Below are 15,850 nucleotides of genomic sequence, written 5' to 3' on the forward strand. Positions count from 1 at the left end.
TTTGTTTTTCTTTTTGTTTATAAAAATACATAAATTACAACTTCATGTGCACACTGAGGACATCTTAGATAATGGCATGAAAATGGAGTTAAATGGGTCAAATACTGCTGCAAATGTTTTAAGAGAAATTTACGAACACATTATAAAAAAAATATTGGCATCATGTACAAAATTATGAAAACATCTTGGGCATAATAAATTTTCTAAAAAACATTTGTCTAAAACACTTATTATCAATATTTGTACATAAATAATGCTTTCAATACATGGCAAGAATGTAGTATTTTTAACATTCCATGCTCTCACCAACATGAAACACATAATCAAAATTGCATTCACATGAATGACATACTAAATACCCTATACAAAACTAATGATGAATAAAGATTAATATTTTCCTTTGGTTATGATATTGTTAATAATGTATCTTAAGTCATATTGCAAATCACCATGCACTGGTCTAAATCTTTCTCTTCTTCACATAATTCTTTTTTATACGGATTGCTTTATATTTTTTTTTTCAGTGAAAGTGGTCTGAGCCATCTCACTCTCTCTTAACTCAGTTTTTTGTTGCAGAGGAGGATGTAACTTCAGGATCCTCGTCTTTATCATTATCTTTTTCACCATCATAAAATTCATTATCTGGTTCAATTCTAGAAGAAAAACAAAAGAAATTTTAATTAATACACAATAAAACTAGGGGTTTAAAGCATTGAAATGAACAAAACATCCAGGATAATTCCCATAAAAATAACACACTTTTTGATTTCAAAAACAGCTCTGTATCAGAGGCCCTGGAGGTCTACCTAGAATGTCACAACAATTCTCATCTCAATATATTCTTGCCTTTGTCACTGGTCACTTGTTGGTATTAGCATCACCTGGGACCTTGCAAAGCTCAGACTCATTCAGCAACCAAAACACAACAGCTGGGGAAGGAGACAGAAACAATACGCCCAACTAGGGCCCACTTTTCAAAAATCTGTTTTTCAAATAAAACCATGCTTTCAAATGGCTTAAAAACATACCATCAGCTCCAGGCCCAGCAGAGGTAACTGTTGAATAATGGCAGAATAGAAGAAGGCTGGTGACAAACTATCCCCTAGCCAATATGAAGGGCACTTCAACTAAACATTATAGTCTAGCCAGCACAAAGGACAATTCGACAATTCAGCTGGACTATTAACAAATGTGGCAGACAATATGCTAGGGAGGATCTCTGAACATGGCCCTGAGCACAGCCAAAACCAAGAAGTAGTCAGCTGGAAAGTCAAACCAACTCTGACACTGCATGCACACCATGCATCAGAATGTGCAGCAGCAGCAAACAAGCCCCAAGCATGATCACAAGCTGAGGCCCAACAAGCACACACGGATGGCCAACCAATGACAGGACCTGAGGATCAATCAAATGAAGTGAAGGCATTGCTCCACCCTACCACGTAGGCATGGTAAAGACCCAGCGTTTATACTGAAAGAAGTGTCATGCTGTGACTGAAGATCTGTGTATGCCCAAGCTGGAAGATGAATTTAGCTGTGTTTTTAAAGATCAAATCTCAAGCTTGAATACTCTGAGGAAAGCATCAAGCTCACCAAGGGCCTGGCATCACTATTCCTAAACAGGATCCATGTGCACTTTTGTGTGAACCTTAATGACTTCTTAAGTGTTAATTTTTGATAATCAAAGGAAATCAATTGAAGGAATGGGGTCATCACACAGGCAAATTCACATACAAAGAGCATGAATAAAGTGACAGGAATTTCTCTATTTAGGCTGTTATTGTTATCAAGCAAAAAATGCTACTATAAATATCAACATTAGTAGGAGCACTTTTGACAATTTTAGGCATGCATGACAGGTAGCTTCTACACCATAAAAAGAAAAATATAACTCAATGCATGGGACCAGGCCACTGGGGTAATGACTTTCAGGAATAGACTACAGATAGACAGGTAATTCCAGTGCTGACTTACAATGTGATTTTTTTTTTTTTAACACGTCAGCCATGTCCCACCGAGGCAGGGTGACCCAAAAAGAAAAAAAAAAAACAAAAGAAAGAAAAAACTTTCACTATCATTCAACACTTTCACCATCATTCATACATGATTACTGTCTTTGCAGAGGTGATCAGATACAACAGTTTAGATGCCACTCCAAACAGTCAATATCCCAAACCTCTCCTTTAAAGTGAGGAAAAAAGATCTTGTGCATTAGTTCTAGATTTTGTCATCTGCTCTAAAGAAAATCCAAGAGGTTACTACATGTAGCTCAGTAAGATGGAAAAGTTATTGAATGTCCTAATCATATAAAACTGTATGTAAGAAAGAAGGTGAAATTTCAACAACACTGTATATTTAGTTGGACAGTTTGAAGGTTTCAAAAAGGGCATTAATTTTTATAACAAAGTTTTCTGGGCAGTTCTACAAAGTATTACAGGGTAAAACACAGCAGACAAATTACAAAATACCTGAGCACTCCAATACAACCATTAGCTACTGACAACTCTGCATCTACATCAACACAAGAACCACAGCCATCCACCTCAGCCCAGTAGGCTTACATCAACCCTCCCTACACTCTTCCATTTCAATAAGAAAGAACTACCCATAATATTAGTTAATGCATACTGCAGTAATTTTGGGGGGGAGGTGAATTAAATTTAGGTGTTTCAAATATAACCAAATTTTTTCCCTTATGTTCTTCACCACACATAACACTATTTTTTCAGGAATGTAACACAAGTATTATGAAAGGTTTTACTGAATGTATATATATTTTTTTCAACATGTTGGCTGTTTCCCACAGAGGCAGGGTGACCCAAAACAGAAAGAAACACTTTCACTATCATTCAACACTTTCACCACCATTCACACATAATCACCATCTTTGCAGAGGTGCTCAGATACGACAGTTTAGATGTCACTCCAAACAGCCAATATGAATATATATAAATTCACTATATAAATTACCTTTTATCTTCTTCACTGAGATGCAGACGAGCATCTGGATCAAGTTCTTGTTCTTCTTCCTTAATATTTAATCCATCATTTGGTACATCCTGCATCTGGACACTGAATACAGAAAATATATATTACCATGAAAACACGCTTAAACAAAGAAATATAATACAAACAGAAAAAATCCAAATATTTATATACTGATGGCAAATTGATTACAATGAAAAGAAACAAATTCAAAACACTTGTATGTTCCTCAATAATGTGACTGATACACCAAGAAAAAAGTGCATGGATTGGAATTTCTTTCACTTTAGTCAAACTGTCTATTAACCCTTTCAGGTTCAGTGCCGTATATCTACGGTTTTATGTTGAGGGTCCAAACCATAGATCTACGCCATGAGCTCAGCTCACTCTGATAAACTGTGAGTGGTAAATTTGGGCCTAGATATGAGAGAATACATCTATGTGGTATGTGTGCACCACATAAAACAAATCCTGCAGCACACAGTGCATAAGAGAAAAAAACTGAGACTAATTTTCGATTAAAACAGCAACTTTGCAGTGTTTTTTCATATGTTTTTTATAGTTGTATTTGCAATTTCTTGGTCTCATTTGATAGAATGGAAGGTATATTACAGAAATAGAGATGATTTTGACTGGTTTTAGTATTGAAAATGGCTTGAAACTGAGCTCAAAGTAGCGGAAATGTTAAATTTTTGCCGATGTTCAAGCGTAAACACATGACCTCACATGTCTAATACATGCCAGCTGGTGGGTCTAATATACGTTCACAAATGTGCTGATATTATTTATACAATTATTACAATGTTGCATGACAGTAAATCTTCTATTTTTTGGTTTGAATAAAAATTCATTATGTGAATTAAAAATCAAAATGGAATTCATTTGTAAAGCCTGAAAACGTAACTAATGAACAGAGGAAATGTTAGTTTAGTGCCAAGAATGCCTGCATTGTTTATTCTGGACCCTATTTTGAAACTGGAATATTTTGAACTTTGCACTAAACTGGCTAAATTACCAATTTCCAATCGCTTTATTTTGTAGTTGAAACAGCTGAGTTGGCGATTTCTTGTGCTCAATCGATAGAATAGAAGTAATACTAGTGAAATATCTAAGAATTTGATCGGCTGGAATAATGTAATTGGCCTAAAATGGGAGTCAAAGTCGGCAAAATCGCTGATGCGTAAATATCGCTGACACATCAAAATTCGCGAGAGCATAATTTCATCAATTTTCGATCAAATTTCATACTTTTTGTTTTATTACCTTCAGAAAAAGATTCTCTACTATTTCACAAGAAAAAATAAAAAAATTATTTTTTGAAAATTCTTGGACACTGGTGCGCACTTTGAAATTTGGCCTCTGGACCCTGAAAGGGTTAAGATGAAACATGTTTTTGTGATTTTATAAGCGACTGTTGGCAGAAAGGTGGGCTAGTGCAAAGATGAGTAGTAGGGGGGTTGAAGAGGATTGGAATAGTTTTAAAAATGCAGTATTAAAATGTGGGGCAGAAGTTTGTGGTTATAGGAGGGTGGGGGCAGGTGGAAAGAGGAGTGATTGGTGGAATGATGAAGTAAAGGGTGTGATAAAAGAGAAAAAGTTAGCTTATGAGAGGTTTTTACAAAGCAGAAGTGTTATAAGAAAAGTAGAGTATATGGAGAGTAAAAGAAAGGTGAAGAGAGTGGTGAGAGAGTGCAAAAGGAGAGCAGATGATAGAGTGGGAGAGGCACTGTCAAGAAATTTTAATGAAAATAAGAAAAAATTTTGGAGTGAGTTAAACAAGTTAAGAAAGCCTAGGGAAAGTATGGATTTGTCAGTTAAAAACAGAGTAGGGGAGTTAGTAGATGGGGAGAGGGAGGTATTAGGTAGATGGTGAGAATATTTTAAGGAACTTTTAAATGCTGAGGAAGAAAGGGAGGCGGTAATTTCATGTACTGGTCAGGGAGGTATACCATCTTTTAGGAGTGATGAAGAGCAGAATGTAAGTGTGGGGGAGGTACGCGAGGCATTACGTAGAATGAAAGGGGGTAAAGCAGCTGGAACTGATGGGATCATGACAGAAATGTTAAAAGCAGGGGGAGATATAGTGTTGGAGTGGTTGGTACTTTTGTTTAATAAATGTATGAAAGAGGGGAAGGTACCTAGGGATTGGCAGAGAGTATGTATAGTCCCTTTATATAAAGGGAAAGGGGACAAAAGAGATTGTAAAAATTATAGAGGAATAAGTTTATTGAGTATACCAGGAAAAGTGTATGGTAGGGTTATAATTGAAAGAATTAGAGGTAAGACAGAATGTAGGATTGCAGATGAGCAAGGAGGTTTCAGAGTGGGTAGGGGATGTGTAGATCATGTGTTTACATTGAAGCATATATGTGAACAGTATTTAGATAAAGGTAGGGAAGTTTTTATTGCATTTATGGATTTAGAAAAGGCATATGATAGAGTGGATAGGGGAGCAATGTGGCAGATGTTGCAAGTACAGTGGACCCCCGCATGACGATCAGCTCCCAACTCGACCAATTATGTAAGTGTATTTTTGTAAGTGCTGTTGTAGGTGTATTTTTTGGGGTCTGAAACAGACTAATCTAATTCACAATATTTCTTATGGGAACAAATTCGGTCTATAATGGCACCCAAACAGACTTCTGGATTGAAATAATATCGTTATGCGGGGGTCCACTGTATATGGAATAGGTGGTAAGTTACTAAATGCTGTAAAGAGTTTTTATGAGGATAGTGAGGCTCAGGTTAGGGTGTGTAGAAGAGAGGGAGACTACTTCCCAGTAAAAGTAGGTCTTAGACAGGGATGTGTAATGTCACCATGGTTGTTTAATATATTTATAGATGGGGTTGTAAAAGAAGTAAATGCTAGGGTGTTCGGGAGAGGGGTGGGATTAAATTGTGGGGAATCAAATTCAAAATGGGAATTAACACAGTTACTTTTTGCTGATGATACTGTGCTTATGGGAGATTCTAAAGAAAAATTGCAAAGGTTAGTGGATGAGTTTGGGAATGTGTGTAAAGGTAGAAAGTTGAAAGTGAACATAGAAAAGAGTAAGGTGATGAGGGTATCAAATGATTTAGATAAAGAAAAATTGGATATCAAATTGGGGAGGAGGAGTATGGAAGAAGTGAATGTTTTCAGATACTTGGGAGTTGACGTGTCGGCGGATGGATTTATGAAGGATGAGGTTAATCATAGAATTGATGAGGGAAAAACGGTGAGTGGTGCACTTAGGAGTCTGTGGAAACAAAGAACTTTGTCCATGGAAGCAAAGAAGAGAATGTATGAGAGTATAGTTATACCAACGCTCTTCTATGGGTGTGAAACATGGGTGGTGAATGTTGCAACAAGGAGAATGCTGGAGGCAGTGGAGATGTCACATCTGAGGGCAATGTGTGGTGTGAATATAATGCAGAGAATCTGTAGTTTGGAGATTAGGAGGAGGTGTGGGATTACCAAAACTATTATCCACAGGGCTGAGGAGGGGTTGTTGAGGTGGTTCAGACAGGTAGAGAGGATGGAACAAAATAGAATGACTTCGAGTATATAAATCTGTGGTGGAGGGAAGGCAGGGTAGGAGTCAGCCTAGGAAAGGTTGGAGGGAGGGGGTAAATGAGGTTTTGTGTGCGAGGGGCTTGGACTTCCAGCAAGCATGCGTGAGCATGTTAGATAGGAGCGAATGGAGACAAATGGTTTTTAGGACTTGATGTGCTGTTGGAGTGTAAGCAAGGTAACATTTATGAAGGGATTCAGGGGAACAGGCAGGCTGGATTTGAGTCCTGGAGATGGGAAGTACAGTGCCTGCACTCTGAAGAAGGGGTGTTAATGTTGCAGTTTTATAACTGCATTTTAAGTGCACCTCTGGCAAGACAATGATGGAGTGAATGATGATGAAAGTTTTTCTTTTTTGGGCCACCCTGCCTTGGTGGGAAATGGCTGATGTGTTAATAAATAAAAAAAATAATAAAGGCTTCCAAGTGAAGAAAAAATTAGCAAGGCAAGTCTACTAACAAGACATCTGTGATGAAATTGGTTGAAGTGATTGTTAGACATGCTCATGGAGTCTTACTTCAAAGGCAAGATATTTCCAGGTTAATGAGTTAACAGTACTGCATATTATGGAGATTAGGGACAATGCTAAGAGTAGTAATCTAGGTGGTGCTAAGAATAAATTTCTTCTTTCTTTCAACACACCGACTGTATCCCACCGAGGCAGGGTGGCCCAAGAGGAAAAACGAAAGTTTCTCCTTTTACATTTAGTAATATATACAGGAGAAGAGGTTACTAGCCCCTTGCTCCCGGCATTTTAGTTGCCTCCTACAACACGCATGGCTTACGGAGGAAGAATTCTGTTCCACTTCCCCATGGAGATAAGAGGAAATAAACAAGTACAAGAACTAGAAAGAAAATAGAAGAAAACCCAGAGGGGTGTGTGTATATATATACTTGTACATGTATGTGTAGTGTGACCTAAGTGTAAGAAGAAGTAGCAAGACGTACCTGAAATCTTGCATGTTTATGAGACAGAAAAAAGAACACCAGCAATCCTACCATCATGTAAAACAATTACAGGCTTTCATTTTACACTCACTTAGCAGGATGGTAGTACCTCCCTGGGCGGTTGCTGTCTACCAACCTACTACCTACAAGAATAAATTTATCATCACAAAAATATCATGATAAAAGCCCACCTTATTTTGTGAATAGAGGACATTCAACAATGTCAATGTTAGTTGAAAGACCCAACACATGTGATAAAACCAGAATTATAACCATAATTCTATGGATATAAAGTTAAATTGATGAAAGAAGCCATCAACTAAAATAACACTGAAATGTGGCATAAAGTATTTAATTTCTTTTACTTTACCTTGGTGCATGCTGAACCATCCTGAGGTTATCATACACATGTTTAACAATAGCTTCCAGATACTGTCGACTGTTCCCATTTTCTTGACGTGTTATTACTTCAGGGTGGAGGGAGAAATCTGGAGCAAAATACTGGAAGTATTCTGAAATATGAATTAAATGTTTTTACAGAAAACTAGGAGCTAAAGAAGTAATGTCTATAAGAAATGCAATTTTTTTTTCAACATGCCAGCCATCTTCCACTGTGGCAAGGTGACCAAAAAAAGAAAGAAACACATTTACCATCATTCAACACTTTCACCACAATTCACACACAATCACTGTCTTTGCTATATATTATACTATACATAAAATATTGCTAAATACTGACTCTGAAGTTCTTTCTCAGTACAGAAGTGCCCTGCATACGCAGCACCCTCTTTCCAGTGTTCCACGTTTTCGCTGGCTTTCAATTGAGCCACTGTTCATTATGTTTAGTGCTTTTACCGCTTTTTCGCCCCTTTTTGTACGAGTAAGGGAAGGGCGAGCAGCACCATATTTATAAGTAGGTAGTAGGTTGGTAGACTGTTGTGATTGTTTTACATGATGGTAGGATTGCTGATGTCTTTTGTCTGTCTCATAAATATGCAAGATTACAGGCATGTCTTGCTACTTCTACTTACACTTAGGTCACACTACACATACATGTACACATTTATTTATACACACTCATCTGAGTTTTCTTTGATTTTATCTTAATAGTTCTTGGTCATTATGTTTAGTGCTTTTACCGCTTTTTCGCCCCTTTTTGTAGTTAAAAACAGAGTAGGGGAGTTAGTAGATGGGGAGATGGAGGTATTGGGTAGATGGCCTTTTAAATGTTAAGGAAGAAACAGAGGCAGTAATTTCATGCACTGGTCAGGGAGGTTACCATCTTTTAGGAGTGAAGAAGAGCAGAATGTAAGTGTGGGGGAGGTACGTGAGGCATTACGTAAAATGAAAGGGGGTAAAGCAGCTGGAACTGATGGGATCATGACAGAAATGTTAAAAGCAGGGGGGGATATAGTGTTGGAGTGGTTGGTACTTTTGTTTAATAAATGTATGAAAGAGGGGAAGGTACCTAGGGATTGGCAGAGAGCATGTATAGTCCCTTTATATAAAGGGAAAGGGGACAAAAGAGACTGTAAAAATTATAGAGGAATAAGCTTACTGAGTATACCAGGAAAAGTGTACGGTAGGGTTATAATTGAAAGAATTAGAGGTAAGACAGAATGTAGGATTGCGGATGAGCAAGGAGGTTTTAGAGTGGGTAGGGGATGTGTAGATCAGGTGTTTACATTGAAGCATATATGTGAACAGTATTTAGATAAAGATAGGGAAGTTTTTATTGCATTTATGGATTTAGAAAAGGCATATGATAGAGTGGATAGAGGAGCAATGTGGCAGATGTTGCAAGTATATGGAATAGGTGGTAAGTTATTAAATGCTGTAAAGAGTTTTTATGAGGATAGTGAGGCTCAGGTTAGGGTGTGTAGAAGAGAGGGAGACTACTTCCCGGTAAAAGTAGGTCTTAGACGAGTAAGGGAAGGGCGAGCAGCACCATATTTATAAGTATACATGTATTGTGTATTTATTTTACTTTTTATTTATTTTTTATGCCTAGCTGTATTGAGCACTTAAGATATGATGGTGTAAACACATTATCAGTCATTTTAGACGCATTCAGTAATAAATAAATCGCTCTTTTTCCACTTGGCGGCAATTCTTGCTTACTCTACAAGGTCGAGAACCTAAAAGCTGTACAAACGAGGCCCTTCTACACACTCTAATTGTAAAAAATGAGCTTTGAAGCAATAATGGAACATCAAAAAAGTTTAAGAAATATTTTACCTGTGTTATATGGAATTTCTGTCGGCATGTCTGTATCAATTAGTAGTCCTGTTTCATAAGCCCAACACCTAGCCACATTTCTTGGAGTGTAACCACCACCACCCAGCACTAACAATGGAACACCAAACTTCTTTGTAAAGCTTACGCATTCACTGAAATATTTGAGAATGATCATTAGCCTGCACTGTAAATGCCCACAAAATCTCTAAGCAATGAAAGCTTTAATCAGCAGAACTTTTACTACAACATAATTATTTCATGTCCTGTCCTCTTTGCTGTAAATATACTCCAAATATTCTAGCAATATTAGAATGGTAAATGACTTAGATGAACACTAAATGAAATATATTAATGAACTAGTAATGTAAACATGTGAATATTAGTTAAAATATCTTAAAATGGCATATATGCAAATAAATACAGTGGACCCCCGGTTAACGATTTTAATCCGTGCAAGAGGGCTCATCGTTATGCGAAATAATCGTTATGCGAATGAATTTTCCCCATAAGAAATAATGGAAATAAAATTAATCCGTGCAAGACGCCCAAAAGTATGAAAAAAAAATTTTTTTACCACATGAAATGTTAATTTTAATACACACAAACTGAAAAAGGCATGCACAATTAAATGACACTTACTTTTATTGAAGATCTGGTGATGATTGATGGGATGGGAGGAGGGGAGAGAGTGTGTTAGTGTTTAGAAGGGGAATCCCCTTCCATTAGGACTTGAGGTAGTAAGTCCTTTTCTGGGGTTACTTCCCTTCTTCTTTTAATGCCACTAGGGCCAGCTTCAGAGTCACTGGACTTCTTTCGCACAAGATATCTGTCCATAGTGGCCTGTACCTCTCGTTCCTTTATGACTTGCCTAAAGTGTTTCACAACATTGTCAGTGTAATAATCACCAGCACGGCTTGCAATAGCTGTGTGAGGGTGATTTTCATCCATGAAGGTTTGCACTTCAAGCCACTTAGCACAGATTTCCTTTATCTTTGTAGTAGGCAACTTCTTCAATTTCTCTCTCCCCTCCTCTGAACCAGTTTCCTCAGGTCTGGCCTCTTGCTCTTGAAGTTGATCTATCAGCTCATCAGTGGTTAGTTCTTCATTGTCCTCCTCCACCAACTCTTCCACATCCTCCCCACTAACCTCCAACCCCAAGGACTTTCCCAATGCCACAATGGATTCCTCAACTGGCACAGGATTCTCAGGGTTAGCCTCAAACCCTTCAAAATCCCTTTTGTCTACACATTCTGGCCACAGTTTCTTCCAAGCAGAGTTCAAGGTCCTCTTTGTCACTTCCTCCCAAGCCTTACCTATAAGGTTTACACAATTGAGGATATTAAAGTGATCTCTCCAAAACTCTCTTAGAGTCAGTTGAGTTTCTGAGGTCATTACAAAGCACCTTTCAAACAGAGCTTTTGTGTACAGTTTCTTGAAGTTGGAAATAACCTGCTGGTCCATGGGCTGCAGGAGAGGAGTGGTATTAGGAGGCAAAAACTTCACCTTAATGAAGCTCATGTCCCCATAAAGTCGCTCTGCCACGTCTGTAGGATGACCAGGGGCATTGTCTAACACCAGGAGGCACTTAAGTTCTAATTTCTTTTCAGTTAGGTAATCTTTCACATTGGGGGCAAATGCATGGTGTAACCAGTTATAGAAAAATTCCCTAGTGACCCATGCCTTACTGTTTGCCCTCCACAGCACACACAAATTATCCTTGAGGACATTCTTTTGCCTGAACGCTCTGGGAGTTTCAGAGTGATACACTAATAAAGGCTTCACTTTGCAATCACCAGTAGCATTGGCACACATCAACAAAGTAAGCCTGTCTTTCATAGGCTTATGTCCTGGGAGTGCCTTTTCCTCCTGAGTAATGTAGGTCCTGCTTGGCATTTTCTTCCAGAACAGGCCTGTTTCATCACAATTAAACACTTGTTCAGGTTTCAGTCCTTCAGTTTCTATGTACTCCTTGAATTCCTGCACATATTTTTCAGCCGCTTTGTGGTCCGAACTGGCAGCCTCACCATGCCTTATCACACTATGGATGCCACTACGCTTCTTAAATCTCTCAAACCAACCTTTGCTGGCCTTAAATTCACTCACATCATCACTAGTTGCAGGCATTTTTTTAATTAAATCCTCATGCAACTTCCTAGCCTTTTCACATATGATCGCTTGAGAGACGCTATCTCCTGCTATCTGTTTTTCATTTATCCACACCAATAAGAGTCTCTCAACATCTTCCATCAATTGCGATCTTTGTTTCGAAAACACAGTTGAACCTTTGGCAAGAACAGCTTCCTTGATTGTCTTTCTGGTGCCCACAATAGTAGCGATGGTTGATTGGGGTTTCTTGTACAGCTTGACTAGGTCGGCTATACGCACTCCACTTTCATACTTATCAATTATCTCTTTCTTCATCTCTATAGTAATTCTTACCCTTTGAGGTGTAGGGTTGGCACTAGAAGCTTTCTTGGGGCCCATGGTCACTTATTTTCCAGAAACAGCACCGAAAATACTGTAATAATACGAAATATTCCGAGTGTATGCTTGGATGTTACCGCGGAGGCTGGCTGGTAAACAATGGGACGGAGCGGCACATGTGAGGCTGGCTGAGGGCACATTGGACGCGTCTCGGACGAAAATCGGTATGCGGGTTTTTAATCGGTATGCGCGGCAAAAATTTTGCGATAAAAGTAATCGTTATGCGGAAAAATCGCTATGCGATGCCATCGTTATGCGGGGGTCCACTGTATACAATTTTTCCATATTAATAGCTGTATTATAATTTACCATTATAAAATATTTTAGTAATATGGAACATAATATATTTAGTAAGAAAAAGTTCTCTGGATAATTAGTTTCAATAGAGATTCATAAATACAGTGGACCCCCGCATAACGGACGCCTTGCATAGCGGACAATCCGCATAGCGGACGCTTTGATCGCTAAAATTTTGCCCCGCATAGCGCCCAAAAACCCGCTCAGCGGCCTTCGTCCGAGACGCGTCCAATGTGCGGCCTGAGCCACGCTCACATGTTCCGCCGGTGGCATTGTTTACCAGCCAGCCTCCGCGGTAACATCCAAGCATACAATCGGAACATTTTGTATTATTACAGTGTTTTTGGTGATTTTTTTCTGGAAAATAAGTGACCATGGGCCCCAAGAAAGCTTCTAGTGCCAACCCTACAGCAATAAGGGTGAGAATTACTATGGAGATGAAGAAAAAGATCATTGATAAGTATGAAAGTGGAGTGCGTGTCTCCGAGCTGGCCAGGTTGTATAATAAACCCCAATCAACCATCGCTACTATTGGTGGTACAGCTGCTGCTGCTGCTGTATCACCGTCAGCTGCTGCTGCACTGTCAGCTGCTGCTGCTGTACCACCGTCAGCTGCTCCTGCTGCTGTAGTACCGTCTGCTGCTGCTGTAGCATCATCTGCTGCTGCTGTAGCATCGTCTGCTGCTGCTGTAGCATCGTCTGTTGCTGCTGTAGCATCGTCTGTTGCTGCTGTACCACCGTCAGCTGCTGCTGCTGCTGTAGCATCGTCTGCTGCTGCTGCTGCTGTAGCATCGTCTGCTGCTGCTGTAACATCGTCAGTTGCTGCTGTAGCATCGTCTGCTGCTGCTGTAGCATCGTCTGTTGCTGCTGTAGCATCGTCTGCTGCTGCTGCTCGCTGCTGCTGTAGCATCGTCTGCTGCTGCTGTAACATCGTCAGCTGCTGCTGCTGCTGCTGTAGCACCGTTGTTGGTGTGGCTTATTGAGAATACCAAGAAACAATTAACCCCAGAGGATTTGCCACCCAGGATAGCCCAAAAAAGTCAGTGTCATCGAAGACTGTCTAACTTATTTCCATTGGGGTCCTTAATCTTGTCTCCCAGGATGCAACCCACACCAGTCGACTAACACCCAGGTGAACAGGGAAAATGCCTGGAACTAGTGCTCATATTGGTGAATTTAGAGCCAGCAAAGGTTGGTTTGAGAGATTTAAGAATCGTAGTGACATACACAGTGTGATAAGGCCTGTTCTGGAAGAAAATACCAAACAGGACCTACAGTACTCAGGAGGAAAAGGCACTCCCAGGACACAGTGTCTCATCAGTCATTGCTGCATCTTCAATAAAGGTAAGTGTCATTTATTCTTCATTTAGTAGAGTAGTACATGCACAATATATATTGTGCATGTACTACTCTACTATTGTGCATGTATCCTTCTCTTTGTGTGTAGGAAAATGTATATTTCATGTGGTAAAATTTTTTTTTTCAAACTTTTGGGTGTCTTGCACGGATTAATTTGATTTCCATTATTTCTTATGGGGAAAATTCATTCACATAGCGAACATTTCGCATAACAGCCAGCCCTCTTGCACGGATTAAGGTCGCTATGCGGGGGTCCACTGTACTAAAAAATGCTTCAGTTTTTACCCAATGGCAATGTAGGAAGTGAAGGACATTAGGACAACAAAAAGCTGAAGAATGTAAAATTAATAACTGTAAGAAAATAAATGAAAAATGATACTTGGTGTGCAGAAGACACTTGAAAGAAACGAATGTTTGCATGATAAAAGAAACACATTATCAATCGAACAAATCTTCATTTACCAAAAACTTTTGCCATGGGTTAAAAAACAGCTGTGTGCTTTTATCTAGTGTCAATCAGATGGAAAAAGCCAGGAAGAAAAGTATTTTTTCTTGATTTTAACGTACTGAGGAGAGAGCTTTCACAGCTCTTTCACTGGATGACCCACTCAAATTAACTGTTTCACATAAAAATAATACTGCAGTATTTACTGCCAAGCCTCCATTATATACAGCCGCTCCTCACTTAGCGTCGTACTCGTTTACCGACGTCTCAAACTTACAACGGGCTCTCTGACCAGTATTTATACCTAAATAATGTATACAGGTCCGCCATCACAAATCCGGCAATCAGTTATTCGGTTCCTTCAGTTATTCGGCACTAATTTTGGCTAGCATAATTTCAAATTTCCAGGGTCGCCACACCAACCTGCTGGTACTGTTTGGTGGCGCTACTTGCTGCATAAGTCATTTCAATTTCTTTTTCTCCATTTATTGTTTTAACCTGCTTACTTTTAGCCCTAGCCATGGTTCCAATGAATAAAAGAAATGCTTCTCATTATGTAAAGCACCTACACAGTACATTATCCATTAATGATAAGGTGGCTTTGAAGCCACTGTCGGTTGTCATGAGCTCAGTCTCATGAAGCAGGAGAATATGCTTTATTATTACGCTAATATCAACACTACAGCTTATTTGCCTATCACAATTGATCTAATATGACATAATTAACAATATAAATAACATAAAACATGTTAAATACTCCAGAATAAATAATATTTGGCATAACACTGAGCAGTTCGATGAAGGTATGAAGAGGATATGGTATACAAATACCATTCTCCTATCCCTGTCTTGGGGGCTTATATTAGAGAAAACGGAGTATAGCACAGGGCTAACTGTGATATACACACTCGTATTGCACCATAAACCTGAAACAAAAAAGTTATTTTTCTCTATATAGATTATCACACATAGCAGCATTTGTGTAGAGAACCTAGGATAACCCAAAAAAAAGTCAACGTGGCTTATTTTTAGTACCTGGCTTGGGTTAGCCATATATGATTTTTGGTAAATATTCGATTCCGAGCCAGGGTAGAAACATTAGGTGTGTTTCTTTACACCTGTTGTCTATGTTTACTCATCAGTAAATGGGTACCTGGGTGTTAGCCGACTAGTGTGGGTGTTATCCAGAGACACTGACCTAATTTTCTTGAAATACTCTGCATAACAAGTGGCTTTCTATACAGTAGTATGTCACTGATGCCTGTATACCTTGTACATGTAAGTGTAGTAAATAAAGATATTATTATTATTATTATTATTTTCTCAGTTGTTTGCTGGGTTATCTTATTGAAACTTGGGCAATGTGTGATGCAAAGATACTTCTTAACGTACACCAAAAATGAAAGAAATCAGACCATAAATAGAGGAGTTCACTTCTCAGCCATTAGCGGCCGCTTAGCGATGTATTTTTGTATGGTTGTTATGGTTATATTCTCATTTTTTCGGTCTCATTTGATAGAATGAAAGATATATTACAGAAA

The 15,850-nt window shown here is 38.8% G+C and overlaps 1 protein-coding gene across 3 annotated transcripts in view; it reads right to left on the reverse strand.

Annotated features, from left to right (window-relative positions):
• HDAC3 (histone deacetylase 3) overlaps positions 1–15,850 on the reverse strand; it is a 55,429-nt gene continuing 39,579 nt past the window's right edge. For all 3 annotated transcript variants that reach the window (XM_070098645.1, XM_070098644.1, XM_070098646.1), the window contains 4 exons: positions 9,725–9,876; positions 7,857–7,998; positions 2,971–3,072; positions 1–653 (listed from right to left, as the gene is read on the reverse strand). In XM_070098645.1, the coding sequence (XP_069954746.1) occupies positions 560–653; positions 2,971–3,072; positions 7,857–7,998; positions 9,725–9,876 (490 nt within the window). In that variant the 3' untranslated portion in view covers positions 1–559. The remainder of the gene's footprint in view (positions 654–2,970; positions 3,073–7,856; positions 7,999–9,724; positions 9,877–15,850) is intronic.

Source organism: Cherax quadricarinatus, chromosome 63 (genome assembly GCF_038502225.1).
Source record: "Cherax quadricarinatus isolate ZL_2023a chromosome 63, ASM3850222v1, whole genome shotgun sequence".
NCBI lineage: Eukaryota > Metazoa > Arthropoda > Malacostraca > Decapoda > Parastacidae > Cherax > Cherax quadricarinatus.